The sequence below is a fragment of the Eleutherodactylus coqui genome, chromosome 11, assembly GCF_035609145.1.
Source record: "Eleutherodactylus coqui strain aEleCoq1 chromosome 11, aEleCoq1.hap1, whole genome shotgun sequence".
Taxonomy (NCBI): Eukaryota; Metazoa; Chordata; class Amphibia; order Anura; family Eleutherodactylidae; genus Eleutherodactylus; species Eleutherodactylus coqui.
In genome coordinates this window covers 77,234,807-77,249,286 of record NC_089847.1, presented here as the reverse complement: position 1 = coordinate 77,249,286, position 14,480 = coordinate 77,234,807, and the positions used below count along the sequence as shown (strand labels likewise).

At 49.5% G+C, this 14,480-nt stretch overlaps 1 protein-coding gene across 1 annotated transcript; it reads left to right on the top strand.

The window, feature by feature from the left end:
* Positions 1-288: 288 nt before the first annotated feature.
* LOC136581722 (small ribosomal subunit protein mS23-like) lies at positions 289-11,273 on the top strand. The gene is made up of 4 exons (XM_066582346.1): positions 289-332; positions 2,143-2,268; positions 10,200-10,326; positions 11,151-11,273. Exons 1-4 carry the CDS (start codon positions 289-291, stop codon positions 11,271-11,273), a joined length of 420 nt encoding a protein of 139 aa, XP_066438443.1.
* Positions 11,274-14,480: the final 3,207 nt, after the last annotated feature.

Below are 14,480 nucleotides of genomic sequence, written 5' to 3'. Positions count from 1 at the left end.
CAGAGAGCTGACAGCACTCCCGCTAGCGATATTCCGCCTCAGCCGTGGACAGGGGGCCTGAGCCTAGTGTGGTGAGGCGCGGTGCATCCATCTTGCGCCCTGAAATTGTTCGACCATTATAGCGGGCTACTGCTGTACAGAATTGGAACAGCACCTTTATCTAGAAATGTAAAGTTTTGCTGATTTCTGGCAGTTGCCTCCAGTAGTAAAGATGGCCACCATGCGTTCTGTTGCCAGTGCACAGTGTAGATGACCGATGCATGGCGCAGGAATACCTTCCCACGTAGCATGCGGGGCAGCAGACTGGAGCAGCTGGGGACGGTGTTCAGCAGGTAGGTGATAGAGCAGCGCAGTGCAGTAGTGGCCACCACAGATGGAGGCTACATCTAACACCAAGGTCCCATTGAAATCAATGAGCGCGTTATTTTAGCGATTATTGTGGTAAAAAGCACATGTGTGAACCTGGCCTTAGTTATGGTGCTGTTCTGAGGTGACAGGTTCCGGTATGGTTGTATCTGATCTACACCGGAAGTAGGGGTGTAGACATGGGTTGGCCAGGGCCAATCAGCCGCTAGTGGCGTCCTTCAACTCAGCACTGCCAAAGCATGTCTCCACCCATTATTCTGATGGAGACAAGATGCAGTACCCATTCACACTACATAAGAACCCCTGTTACAGTGAAAAACAAGTCCCAGTAGCTTTGACATGCTGGGGGTCGTCGTCAATCACATGATATATTTGCAACTAGGTACTGGAGATCCATTGCCTAGGACGGCTGCCTGCTGGGGGCGGCACAAACCACTAAATATATTATCAACACAAGGCTTCTGATAGCGCAACGTCTCAAAAACAGGTCCTTATCGACAAATCTTAGAAAGCAGTAGGGATTTCCAAATCTCTGTACCCTTTTACCTCCAACAATCCCCAGTAGATGCACCCAGTACTATGTGGAAATGTATCTCTATGCTCAGTGAGATGTCTAACCGGGTACTGTTGTATCTTGACGCCATCGGAAGCTGACTGCCCTTTGCTGCATTGTACGGCCCCTGTAAGGCCCCTAGCTTTCCATTGGCTGATGCTGTTCGTGGTCGACAGGTGTTCCACCTCCATACATACAGTTATAGGCGCAGCAGAATACAGCAGGATGGGGAGCTGACATTGCTCCAGACCCTGCCGAATACAGCGGGATGGGTATGTCTGTGTTTACCAGGGCCGATCTACGTGCCTGCACACTCAACCCCCGGTCACGTTCAGCGGCGCGCTGACTGCCTGCAACCCACCCCCGGCCACTGTCAGCGGCGTTGTGACTGCCTGAAATCCCCCTGTCCCCTCCCGTCACTGTCAGCGGTGCTCTGACTGTCTGCAATCCCCCTCCGGTCACTGTCACCGACACTCTCCGTGTAGGGAGTAGGGAAGCCAGTGCCGCCCACAGTGACAGAGTGGAAACCGCAGCAGTATCCTCTCCCCTGCTAGTGCGGCTTCGAAAGTGCCGACACGTCTCCCCTGCCATCCCAACAGCTCCTTAATCCTTTGCCCACACTGAATACCACTTCATTTCCGCCCGAGCCCTACATGGCCGGGTCTCTAATGCTGTTAGTAGCTGCTGTGTCTCCGGTGTAAGGCCACAGCACTGTCTTGCTGAGGCAACAATGGATGAACTCCAGCAAATAAGTGTAGGCACTAACAGCTGGGTAGAGATGAGCGAATCTACTCATTTCGAGTATTTACTGGAGCGAGCACCGCGATTTTCGAGTACTTCAGTACTCGGGTGAAAAGATTCGGGGGGCACCGGGGGGCGGGGTGAGGCGTGGCGGCGCGGGGGGTAGCAGCGGGGAACGGGGGAGCCCTCTCTCTCTCGCTCTCCCCCCCCACTCCCCGCTGCAACCCCCCACTCACCCACGGCGCCCCCCGAATCTTTTCGCCCGAGTACGGAAGTACTCGAAAATCGCGGTACTCGGGTGGAAAAGGGACGTGGCCGAGTAGGCTCGCTCATCTCTACAGCTGGGGGAACGGGACAGCCAATCGGAAGCTAGGGGCTTGACAGGGGGGCGTTAACTCCAGCAAAGCTAGGTCAGCCCCTAGCTTCCAGTGGCGTCAAGATACAACAGTACCGTCTAACTGTGACTTATGTCTGTTTTGTAGGACACAAGATCCCATGCGTAGTGGGGTAATAAAGGAGAATGAGAAGCCCATGTGGTATGAGGTGTATGCTGCCTTCCGACCAAAAAGGGAACCAACCTATGAGAAAGCGCAGGAACACGCGGCCCGGCAATCTGCCTGCCATCTTCAATAGTAAAGATGTTGTACGCACGTGAGTTTATTATTTGCGTGTTTTTGCTGATATAGTCAAGATCATCACATTCTTAAAAATCTGACCCAAGTGTCTTTTGAACGAGCCAATGATTTATCTGCCTGTATAAACAGGCTGCACAAGAGCCTTTCTTGCTCTTAAAAAGAACATAAAAACATGGTTGGCTACACTTTTCTATCCTTCTAAAGTTCCCATTCATTTCAATGGGGCTGCTTACACAAGCGTCAAAATGCAGCGTCTCCAACGCTGTGCCTTGACAGCGATGCAAGTTCTATCTTTGGCCATTTTCAGCTCTGCATTGCACATTGAAATGCATGGGAAGCAGTTTCAGCACTGCCACAAACGCGGCACAACTTGGTACCGCCTTTTTGGCAGCACTAAAACGCCCTTGCTATACTACCTGAGGGACCTGAGGGAAATAAATAATCCATACTCACCTAGCAGGTGCCATCGGGGTTCCCGCTTCTGTTCTCCATAGTTTAGGGCCGGCTGCCAGACACTTGCCAAGCTAGCAAAGCATCTATTGCTAGTGACGGGGATTGAAATTCCCACCTCCCAGCGAGCGATAGCTCTGATTGGCTGAGTGACAGCCAGTCTTGAAACCCTGTCACTAGCAAAATACCCTCTGTCGGCGATGACAAGTGCTCAGTATCCGGGCTGGAACTACAGAGAACAGCAGTGGGGAGCCCAATAGCACCTGCTCCCTGACAAGGATTTTTCTTTTCAGCATGCTTGGCTGTGTTTGAACACAACAGGACATACACCTACGCCAGTGGTGGCGAACCTATGGTACGCATGCCAGAGGCGGCACTCAGAGCCCTCCCTGCTGGCACGCAGACCCATCGGCCGCTCACCACTAGTGAGTACCTGAGTGAGCTCCCCTGCAGCAGGACACGGAGCGCCAGCGGCCGCAGCAGGAGGCGGAGCGCCGGCGGCCGCAGCAGGAGGCATGAGCACAGCCACTGCCAGCGGAGGCTGGAGAGAGCGGCGGTAGCAGCAGCTGGAGAGCAGGACACAGAGCAGGACACAGAGCGACTTCAGCACAGACTGTGGGGCCGCTGGGGGGTGCGTCACTGGTACGCGGGGGGCGCGGGCGCTGGGGGGTGTCGCTGGTACGTGGGGGGCCGCTGGGGGGTGTCGCTGGTACGCGGTGGGGGGGGCGCTGGGGGGGTGTCACTGGTACACGGGAAGCCGCTGAGGAGTGTTGCTGGTATGCGAGGGGGCGCTGCGGGGTGTTGCTGGTACACAAGGGGCCACTGGGGGGTGTCGCTGGTACGCGGGGGCCGTTGGGGGGTGTCGCTGGTACGCGGGGGGCCACTGTGGGGTGTCATTACTACGCGGGGGGGCACTGTGGGGTGTCACTAGTATGCGGGGGGCCGCTGTGGGGTGTCACTAGTACGCGCGGGGGGGAACACTGTGGGGTGTCACTAGTACGCGGGGGGGGGGAACGCTGTGGGGTGTCACTAGTACGCGGGGGGGGGGGGAACGCTGTGGGGTGTCACTATTATCACTGGGGTATGTTTACAGGTGGCGGAAATGGGCAGGGCTGTTTCAAAACAGACAGGGTGCAGATTTTGACTGCTTTTTGGATGTGGAAATGCTGCAGAATTTTCCACATAAATTTCCGCTGAGGACATTCTGCAGCACTTCCTCATCCAAAAAGCAGTTAAAATCTGCACCCTGTCTGTTTTGAAACAGCCCTGTCCTTTTTTAGAATGACGGGGTAAAATCATATGTCGTGATAAGCCCCGCCCCCTGACGTGTTGGCACTTTGCAATAAATAAGTAGGTTTTGGGTTGCAGTTTGGGCACTAGGTCTCTAAAAGGTTCGCCATCACTATTCTAAGTGAAGCGCTGAGCGGGGAGGGTTTACACAAAACAACAAGCCCGCGATCCAGCCATGGTTTTTAAGCTGGTCAAAATTTAGCAATAAAAACTTGTGAAGGAACTGTGCATTTACGCTGCACGATTATCGCTCAAATTAGTTCAAATTTTGAGTGATAATCATCCTGTGTAATTGGGCCATAACCAAACAAAAGTTTAACATCTGTCCCAGGGCTTTCTGCATAGTACTTCTATGTAGATTTAACTTTGTGCAGAAGATATTCTAAACGACAATCTGTTTTTTCAAGGGTCCTTTTACACAGTGTGACAACTTGGGGGTGTCAGATCACCATCTTTCATCCACCAGATGGATGACCGCACACCAGTTCCAGGCCATAAGTTTAGTAAAAACTTAGTATGATTGTGGTAAATCAACAGTGATCTTCACATTGTTGTTACTTGTCACAGTGCGCACGAATACATAGAAGTCCCTGGCCACTGCATAACATAAGAGTTACACGTAACTAACAAACAGGCCTGATGCCTTAGCATAACTGAAAGTCCATCACCTCATCCAGGGTGCCAGTCTAAGGGCTGTCCACCCTTGTCAGACTCCTGGTTCTCCCAGGTAGCAGTAGGAGTTCCACACTAAACCATTAGTTGGTGTCCAATGGACCAGAATGCAGTCTGAGAGCAAAAACTCATGAGTTTCTTTGTACTGCAGCCGCTCTCACCCAGATGTTGGCTGCTTAATTAGGGAAAAACCCTTCTGTGCTGCAGATTTCCTCTCCAAACTCTGTTCTTAAGCCCCCTAGAGGCCACTTCCAGCACTGTATTCCTATAACGGGCAGATAAATTGTTATAATTTAGTCCACATGTGTCAAACACAAGGCCCGCAGGCCGAATCCGGCCTGCCACCTTGTTGAACGTGGCCCGCGACCATCGAATGCCAGCGGCCGCTCACCACAGCAGTGAATACCAGCTGGGGGCCGCGGCTCCCCCTCGGGTATTCAGCAGCGACGCAGATCTCAGGTGCACACTGTAACATCAGTGTGCACCCGGGATCCTCCTCCCCCATCCCCTGATTCCGCGGGAGCAGAAGGGAGGAGGCGTACGGACGTGCACACTGACGTCACAGTGTGCACCTGCAATCAGCGACAGTAACAGCGAGCAGAGGAGCAGCCGCACTTCCATAAGGAGGAGGAGGGGTAAGTATATGGATTTCAGGGGGCGCTATTAATACTAGTAATAGTGTCCCCTATATCGGCTCCAATAGTAATAGCATTACCACTGGGGCTGCTGTGAGGGCCACTATTACTGCGGAGGCCTCTGCGGGGGCCACTATTACTGCAGAGGCCTCTGCGGGGGTCACTATTACTGTGGTGGTCCCTGTGGGGGTCACTATTACTGCTGAGGCCTCTGTAGGGGTCACTATTTCTGCTGAGGCCGCTGTGGGGTCACTATTACTGTTGAGGCCTCTGCGGGGGTCACTATTACTGCGGAGGCCTCTGCGGGGGTCACTATTACTGTGGTGGTCTCTGTGGGGGTCACTATTACTGCTGAGGTCTCTGTGGGGGTCACTATTACTGCTGAGGCCTCTGTGGGGGTCACTATTTCTGCTGAGGCCGCTGTGGGGTCACTATTACTGTTGAGGCCTCTGCGGGGGTCACTATTACTGTTGAGGCCTTTGTGCGGGTCGCTATTAATGTTGAGGCCTCTGTGGGGGTCGCTATTACCGCTGATGCCTCTGTGGGGGTCCCTATTACTGCTGATGCCTCTGTGGGGGTCACTGTTATTGTTGAGGCCTTTGTGGGGGCAACTATTAATGTTGAAACCACTGTGGGGGTCACTATTACTGCTGAGGCCACTGTGGGGGTCACTATTACTGCTGTGCCACTGTGGGGGTCACTATTACTGCTGTGCCACTGTGGGGGTCACTGAGCTTTCAATTCTCTGCGGTGAGCCTATCTGACAGATAGGTTCACTGCGGCAAATCGTGGCATGCCGCGATTAAAACCCGCAAGTGGAGAATCGCTATGATTCCCCGCTCATGGATACCATGGCTACGCTTTTTATAGCAACGCTATGAAAAAGCGTGCACTGCATTACCTGCGGTCGGATTATCGCCGCAGGTAACGCAATGAACAATCGCCCGTGGACAGGAGGCCTTCCAATTACAGCCTTGTGAATTACGGCCTTTTAAAGACAACCATCAGACTCATGTGGCCCTCCGTGAAAATGAGTTTGACACCCCTAATTTAGTCTAAAGGCATGCACTGACTGAACCACAAATGATAATTCGTTCTCTTATCATTCGTTGTTCAGTTCCTGCATAAAAACTGAACGATGATCGGCCTGTATAAACAGGCAGTCATTCATCTATGATAGACTGCCTGTTTACAGTTAATGAAGGTGGACAGGCTGGAATGATCCCGTTCCACTCCACCTCCACTCACTCAGTGATGATGGATCCTGTGTAAAAGCGTAGGAATGATCATCGCTGGGATGACCTGTTGGACATCTCGTGTAAAAGAGCTCTAATTCTCTTGCAGTCAACTAGTTGATAAAGATCTGTTCTTGCGTTGGTTATAGATCCTTACACACCCACCAAAGCAGACTGCATGGATCAGTTTGAGGAGTTATTTAATCATTCAGTGTCAGAGATGTCAACGGGGCAGTCCAAATAACCAGAGGGAGAAAACCAAGACATTGAATGCACTGATGCCTAACCAGTTTTTCCCCCAAAGAGGAAGATGAGGGTGGGTCAGTGCACACGGTCAACCCTCCACAGGCAATGTGTACTTGGGGGATGTGGAAACGGAGGTACCAGTTCCTGGTGCTCACAAGAACATAGGGTCCACTCAGGCGTAGAAGAACTACGAAGAGGAGGTGGAAGATGATTAGGTGCTTGACCCAACATGGACAGCTTTGTCTGCATTGGGGACCTTCTGGAGGGCAAATTAGTGAACTCGATTTTTACTCCCATTGCTTTAATGGGAGTCAGAATTGGCCGTCCTGATTCATGATAATTTTTGTGAAACACCAACATGAATGTTCCAGCATTGAAACATGTAGCCCACAGTAAAGTTTCCTTCCACTTCTCCTGCCTTAATGAGCCGGTCGACAATTCCTCCTTCTTCACTGCTTGGTCTTCTGCACACTCATGGAGGCATCTGCCAGTCCATCCCGGGGAGGCTGCTGCTGTTGCTGAAACATATGTTCTTAGTATTGTGCTCACACAATACCTACCAGGTACTAATATTCTTTCTCCTCCACAATTTCTTTGCCGTCAGCCCTTCTGCACTATGGCGCACCTTTTTCTCTTATTTCCAAGCCTAATATCGTCTGTGTATAAATGCCTGTGAGTACAGCTCTTGCTTGTCAAATGTACATAAAAAGACTTGTGGTATAGTCCTAGGCCAGTGGTGGCGAACCTATGGCACACATGCCAGAGGCGGCATGCAGCACCCTCCCTGCTGGCACGCGCAGCTATTGGCCACTCACCAGATTAGTGAATGCCTGCAGGGGCCGCGGCTCCCCTGCCGGCATTCACTCATCAGCACTACTATCTGCGCTGATCCCGGCGCACACTGTGACGTGTGTGACACGCTCCCCCTTCCCCCGACGTCTCCTACTTGGTTCCGCAAGAGCAGGGGGAGGAGGCATCCGGCAGCACACTGACGTCAGTGTGCACCAGCGATCAGGCAGAAAAGGAGCTGTGCTTCCACAAGGAGGGGAGGAGAGGTAAGTATATGGGTCTCGGGGGAGTTTCTGTGGGGGGGAGCATTATTACTGCTGGGGGCTGCTGTGGGGGGAGCATTATTACTGCGGGGGGCCGCCGTGGGGGGAGCATTATTACTGCTGTGGGCCGCTGTGGGGGGAGCATTATTACTGCTGGGGGATGTCACTATTATTACTGCTGGATGGCCACTGCGGGGTGTCACTATTAGTACTGCTGCTCGGCCGCTAGGGGGTGTCACTTATTACCGCTGGTGGGTGTCACTATTATTACTGCTGGGGGGCCGCTGGGGAGTGTCACTATTATTACTGCTGGGTGGCCGTTGGGGGGTGTCACTATTATTATTGCTCCGGGCCACTGGGGGGGTCACTATTATTACTGCTGGGGGGCCATCACTATTATTACTGTTAGGCGGCCGCTAGAGGGTGTCACTATTATTACTGCTGGGGAGGCCACGGGGGGTGTCACTATTATTACTGCTGGGGGGCCGTTGGGGGGGTGTCACTATTATTACTGCTGGGGGGCTCTCTGGGGGGTGTCACTATTATTACTGCTGGGGGGGCCGCTCTGGGGGGTGTCACTATTATTACTGTTGGGGGGCCGCTCTGGGGGGTGTCACTATTATTACTGCTGGGGGGCAGCTCTGGGGGGTGTCACTATTATTACTGCTGGGGGGGGTGTCACTATTATTACTGCTGGGGGGCCGCTGGGGGGGGTTTCACTATTATTACTGCTGTGGGGCCGCTCTGGGGGGTGTCACTATTATTACTGTTGGGGGGCCGCTCTGGGGGGTGTCACTATTATTACTGCTGGGGGGGCCGCTCTGGGCGGTGTCACTATTATTACTGCTGGGGGGCCGCTCTGGGGGGTGTCACTATTATTACTGTTGGGGGGCCGCTCTGGGGGGTGTCACTATTATTACTGCTGGGGGGGCCGCTCTGGGGGGTGTCACTATTATTACTGCTGGGGGGGTGTCACTATTATCACTGCTGGGGGGCTGCTGGGAGGAGTTACTACCATACTGGGAGCCACTGTGGGATGTCACTATTATCCCTAGGGGGTCACTATTATCACTGGGGCCGCTGGGGGGGGGTGTCACTATTATCGCTGGGGTCGCTTGGGGGGTGTCACTATTTTCGCTGGGGTATGTTTACAGGTGGCGGAAATGGGCAGGGCTGTTTCAAAACAGACAGGGTGCACAGAAATCTCAGCTGAGGACATTCTGCAGTATTTCCGCATCCAAAAAGCAGTTAAAATCTGCACCCTGTCTATTTTGAAGCGGCCCTTTCCTTTTTAGAATGACAGGCGTAAAATCATACGCTTTGCCATTGACTATGATTGCTATTACTAGCGGGTAAGGCATTGCAGGAGAGAAGTCCTGCACTGCACTGCTTTATCATAGTGATCATAGGCGTTATGGTGCAAGTTCCCTACAGGGACAGAAAAAGTGAAAAAAAAAATGTTTAAAAAAAACTTTTCTTGAGCTTTTTCCCAATTAAAAAAAAAATTAAAATCCCACATATTTGGTATCGTCGTCTCCGTAACAACTTGAACAACAATTTTAACACGCTTTTTATCCTGCACAGTGAAAAGCGTTAAAAAAAACCTAAAAACTGAGGCAAAATACTTTTTTCCATTTTGCCTCCCAAAAAACGAAATAAAAGTGATCAAAAAATCTGTTTGTACCCCAAAATAGTTCACATAAAAACTACAGATAATCACACAAAAAAAACAAGCCATCACGGAGCTCCATCCATTGAAAAATATTTTTAAAAAAGGTATAGGAGTTAGAATTCAGTGATTTAGAAAAAAATATAATTTCCAAAAATAGGGTTTTTACAAAAAAAACCAAAAAACAAAAAAAGAATCATAATTGTACCGACCTGCAGAAAAAAAATTTATTCTGCCATTTATGCTGCATAATTAACGCTGTAAAAAAACTAAAATACAATGTCAGAATTGATGCATTTTCTCTCCCTGCTATCATAAAAAAATTAACAAAAAAGTTTTATAACATAGTCTATGTACCCAAAAATAGCACCAATAAAACAGTTGGCCACGCAAAAAAAACCCTTATACGTGTCGACGGAAAAATAACAGAAGTTATGGGTTTTAAAAAGTGGAGATGAAAATCCCCCAAAAATCGTTGTGTCCTTATGACCAAAATAGGCCATGTCCTTAAGGGGTTAATCACTCATTGAGTAAGCTCATCCCAAACTCCTGAAAACAAGTGGTAGACTTAACCATCAGTACCTGAAGATAGGAATACAAGTGTGTTGTAGAGTTGGTTATTTTCAGCTCTTCTATTTTCGTTCTTGCTTCACAGGTTTGTTGAAAAAAATACACAGAACTTCAAAAAAGCAGGAGAAGTGAGTGAAGACAAGCTGTTTGAGGAGACATTAAAAGCACTGCTTGTGGAAGACATTGTTTTAAGGAGAGCAGGAACCTCAGGGGCAAGTGGAATTACCTTATTTTAAAATTCATATAATTAACCCCTCAACAACCACCCACTGTGAATGCACTTAGAGTGGTTTACAGACTGATGGCCCTTTTTCACGGGACGATCATCGTACAGAATCCCACGCTCCCGTGGGAATTTGAACAATAATAGTCTCATGTAAACGCATGCAGCAACTGAACGAGGATTGTTCAGTTTCTGGGTGCAAAAAACTGAACAACGTGTCGTTCAGTGTAAGCAGCAGTTGTCCAATTCTGAACGACTGCTGCTTACATTGAATGGAGGCGGGCAGGGGTAGAACGCTCCCCAGCAGCGCTGTGAGCTATGCAAGTGATACTCGCTCCTATGTAACAGCACAGGAGCGAGCATCACTGGGACGAGCTGTTGGCTATCGTTTGTCCAACAGCTTGTTCTGTGTAAAAGAACCTTTAGTGGGCACAGGAGCCAAGCCCGCACCATATCTGGCAGGTGTCAGTTATTTTTGACAGCTGACACCCTCCTGCAATCTGCTAATTCTAAGCACAGCCGTTTAACTCATCTGATGCCACGGGCAGTGCTTATTGCACAGCCAAGCAGTCAGTTGTGGAGGACCCCCTTCAGCCCTCCTGTGCCAAGATCGCATGGTAACAATGGGTTCACAACCTAGTGAAACTTGTGGAGGATGTTATGTATTGCAGTCTATTAAGTTCTACCTCTGGTAAGGCTTAAAGGGGTGTCCGAGACTGAACTATTGATGACTTATGCTCAGGTTATTAATAACGGGGTTCCACCACCTGGGATTCTCGCTGATCATCTGTTCTCTATGATTGCTTCCTGCAGAAATCAGCTGCAGTGGCAACAAAGCTGTCTGCTACTTGTGCTCACTGGGCCAATGAAGAGATGATCAGCGAGGATCCAGGGTGGCAGACCCCTGCTGGTCAAGTAAAGATAATCTACCATTAAAAACTACAGCTTGCCATGCAAAAAATCAGGGCTTCACAGAGCTCGGTCTGTGGAAAAATAAAAAACGTTATGAAACTTTAAATGCAACGGGAAAAAAATGAAAAAAAGGCGTTTTATTGTGCAAAAGTGTAAAAACCTAACCAAAAAATATTTTTGGTATTATTAAATCATACTGATTAGAGTTGAGCGAACATTGAGAGACACTTTGTGTCTGAGTATTCTGGCGTCAATGACATACAATGTAATGCCCAGACTGGATGTTCGCCTTGCCGAAAGTGTATCTTTTGTCCCATGTTGATTCGACCAACATCTTTGTGAACCCTATTGATGACAAAAGATACCGTATTAAACAGTCCATAAATTGTCATAGCAAGGGCATTATTTATATTGCCTACTATAGCTACCTGGAAATTAATGTAAAAACTTTCCAAGAAATGAGGAAAAGAATGTCAGGACATCTCAGCACTATCCGGACCAAAAAAAATACATCAGTGTCTCGCTATATTAATAGAATCCATTGTGGTGACCTTTATTGCTTGAGATTCATAGGGCTCAGTTTCGATTGGGACATAGTGGTGGTAATTTAGATCTAAAATTGAGATTTGAGGATCGATTTTCAGGTTGAAATCCATGAGCCCTACTGGACTTAATGAAGATTTTCTATTGTCTCCATTTATATAATCCTCCTGGCTGATATCAATTTCCTATATATGGATTGATCTGATATATTTTGTTTAAACTATTATTGGACTTTATGCCGTTTAAGTCTTTTTTTTTAGCTGTAGTTTGCTGTACTTTTCAAAAGCTGTTTAAAAAGGCTACTAGTCTAACTTAAACGCGTTCAGCGTGATGTCTGTCCATTTTTAACCTTGAAATAGTAAAGAGGAAGTTTTGGTTGAAGAAGTCGACCTGTTTTTTGGATTCTTTTCCCTTATGCCTTGTTAAACTGCTTGGAGCTGGCGGATCATCAGGTCAGAGCTCCAACCTCTCCTCGCATACAGCTGGGACACTGCTTGAGTAGGTGAGCCATATACACACTATAATGTTTACCTTTATTTTATATTCCTTATTATTCCTTGCCCATAAAATGTAACTCTTGTGAGGGATTAGCGTTTAGGATCGGTAGCAACCTGGGCATAAGCAGTCAGAGACAGTGACACATAGGATAAAGTCTTTAGTCCAGGCTTTGCCTGGGTTTATTTCCAAGCAAGCAAACGCAAAATACAGGCCTTAACATCAGGCAACCATAACATAAATCCTGCTCGTCTGAGCACTTACTATACATGTAGCGTCCCTGTCTACACACTGGTAACAAATAGCTCCTGCACACAGCCAGCCAGGACTCTCAGACCTGCAAAGGTCTCAGCTCTCCTGCTGGCCCTGTAGGCCCAGGCTTTATATGGCCTGGTACCAGCCCCACCTGGTACGTGGGAGTGACCATCCCACCCTTCACTTTGGTCACTCCAGGAAAAGCCGGCCCGGATTATGCAGCTTGGAGCCACTTACTCACTACAACGTGTTAGTGGCTTAATGCCACTAACACTAAACTGCCGGCTTCCTCCACCGAGCCCAGGCTGCTCGGTGGCACGCATCTGCCCAAACGCTCCCCAAGGCAGCATAGGAGAGCATCCTCAGTGACACATACCTGCCCTCCAGCACCTTGCCGGTCACCGTCTCACATACCCTCCCCCTCTGTTCGAGCCTGTGGGGTCGGACACCTTTAGCCGCCATGCAATGCGTCCTTGACAAGGCATCGGCATTGCCCTGTAGCTTTCCGGCCCTGTGCTCTACCGAAAAACTAAAGTTTTGCAGGGTCAGGAACCATTCTTTTGCCTGTGACATCCAGGTTAAGGGGGAGTGGTCTGTGATCAGCCTGAAGTGCCGACCTAGCAGGTAGTATTTTAGGGACTCCAGGGCCCACTTGATGGCCAGGCACTCCCGCTCAACGATACTGTAATTCTTTTCCGGTGGCGTGAGCTTCCTGCTCAGATATATCACGGGATGTTCCTCTCCCTCTACTTCCTGGGACAGAACTGCTCCCAGACCCACATCGGACGCGTCTGTTTGGACAATAAATTCTCTTTTAAAATTGGGTGTGACTAACACTGGACGTTTACAGAGGGCTCGTTTTAACTCTTGGAACGCCTTTTCTGCGTAAGGGTTCCACTTGACCATGACTGACTTGCTGTTCTTGGTCAAGTCTGTTAGGGGTGCTGCTATGCTAGCAAAGTTCTGCACGAACCGCCTATAGTACCCTACAATGCCTAAAAAAGCTCTCACCTGCTTTTTAGTAGTGGGTTGTGGCCAGGCCTGAACGGCTTCAACTTTATTGATCTGGGGTTTTATAATACCCCTGCCTATTACATACCCCAGGTATCGTGCTTCTTCGAGGCCTATGGCGCACTTCTTTGGGCTTGCTGTGAGCCCTGCTTTCCTAAGGGAGTTCAGTACTGCCTGTACCTTGGGTAGATGGCTGTCCCAATCTTCGCTAAAGATGATGATATCATCTAAATATGCTGACGCATATTGCCGATGGGGTTTGAGTATGATATCCATCAATCTTTAGAAGGTTGCTGGGGCTCCATGCAAACCGAAGGGTAGGCAGATGTACTGAAACAACCCTTCTGGTGTGGCAAACGCAGTTTTTTCTTTCGCGCTCTCTGTAAGGGGAACCTGCCAGTAGCCTTTAGTAAGGTCGAGAGTGGAAAAGTACCTGGCATGACCCAGTCTCTCAATCAACTAGTCCACTCTCGGCATTGGGTATGCGTCAAATTTTGACACGTCGTTTAGCTTCCGGAAGTCGTTACAGAAGCGCAGAGAGCCATCAGGTTTTGGTATCAGCACGATAGGGCTGGACCATTCGTTTTTCGACTCCTCAATTACTCCGAGGTCTAGCATTTTCTTGACCTCCTCTGAGATGGCTCGTCTGCGGGCTTCTGGAACCCTGTACGGTTTCAACTGAACCTTTACCCCTGATTCAGTTATAATGTCATGTTTTATGACACCGGTACGCCCTGGTATATCAGAGAACACATCTAAATTACGCTGTATAAATTCCCTCGACTCTTGTTGTTGGGATTTGGACAGGGACCCTGATACACACACCTCTGGGACCGCACCATGGGGGGTGCTCACTGCAGTCAGGGCTTCTCTGTCCTTCCATGGCTTAATTAGGTTTACATGGTACAATTGTTCTGGTTTCCACCT

Excerpts from the sequence above, each read along its gene's own strand:
- LOC136581722 (XM_066582346.1), top strand. The coding sequence starts at position 289 with ATGCGGGGCAGCAGACTGGAGCAGCTGGGGACGGTGTTCAGCAG. Across the intron at positions 333-2,142 it reads CTGGGGACGGTGTTCAGCAG|GACACAAGATCCCATGCGTA; the intron begins GTAGGTGATAGA and ends TCTGTTTTGTAG. Across the intron at positions 2,269-10,199 it reads GCGCAGGAACACGCGGCCCG|GTTTGTTGAAAAAAATACAC; the intron begins GCAATCTGCCTG and ends CTTGCTTCACAG.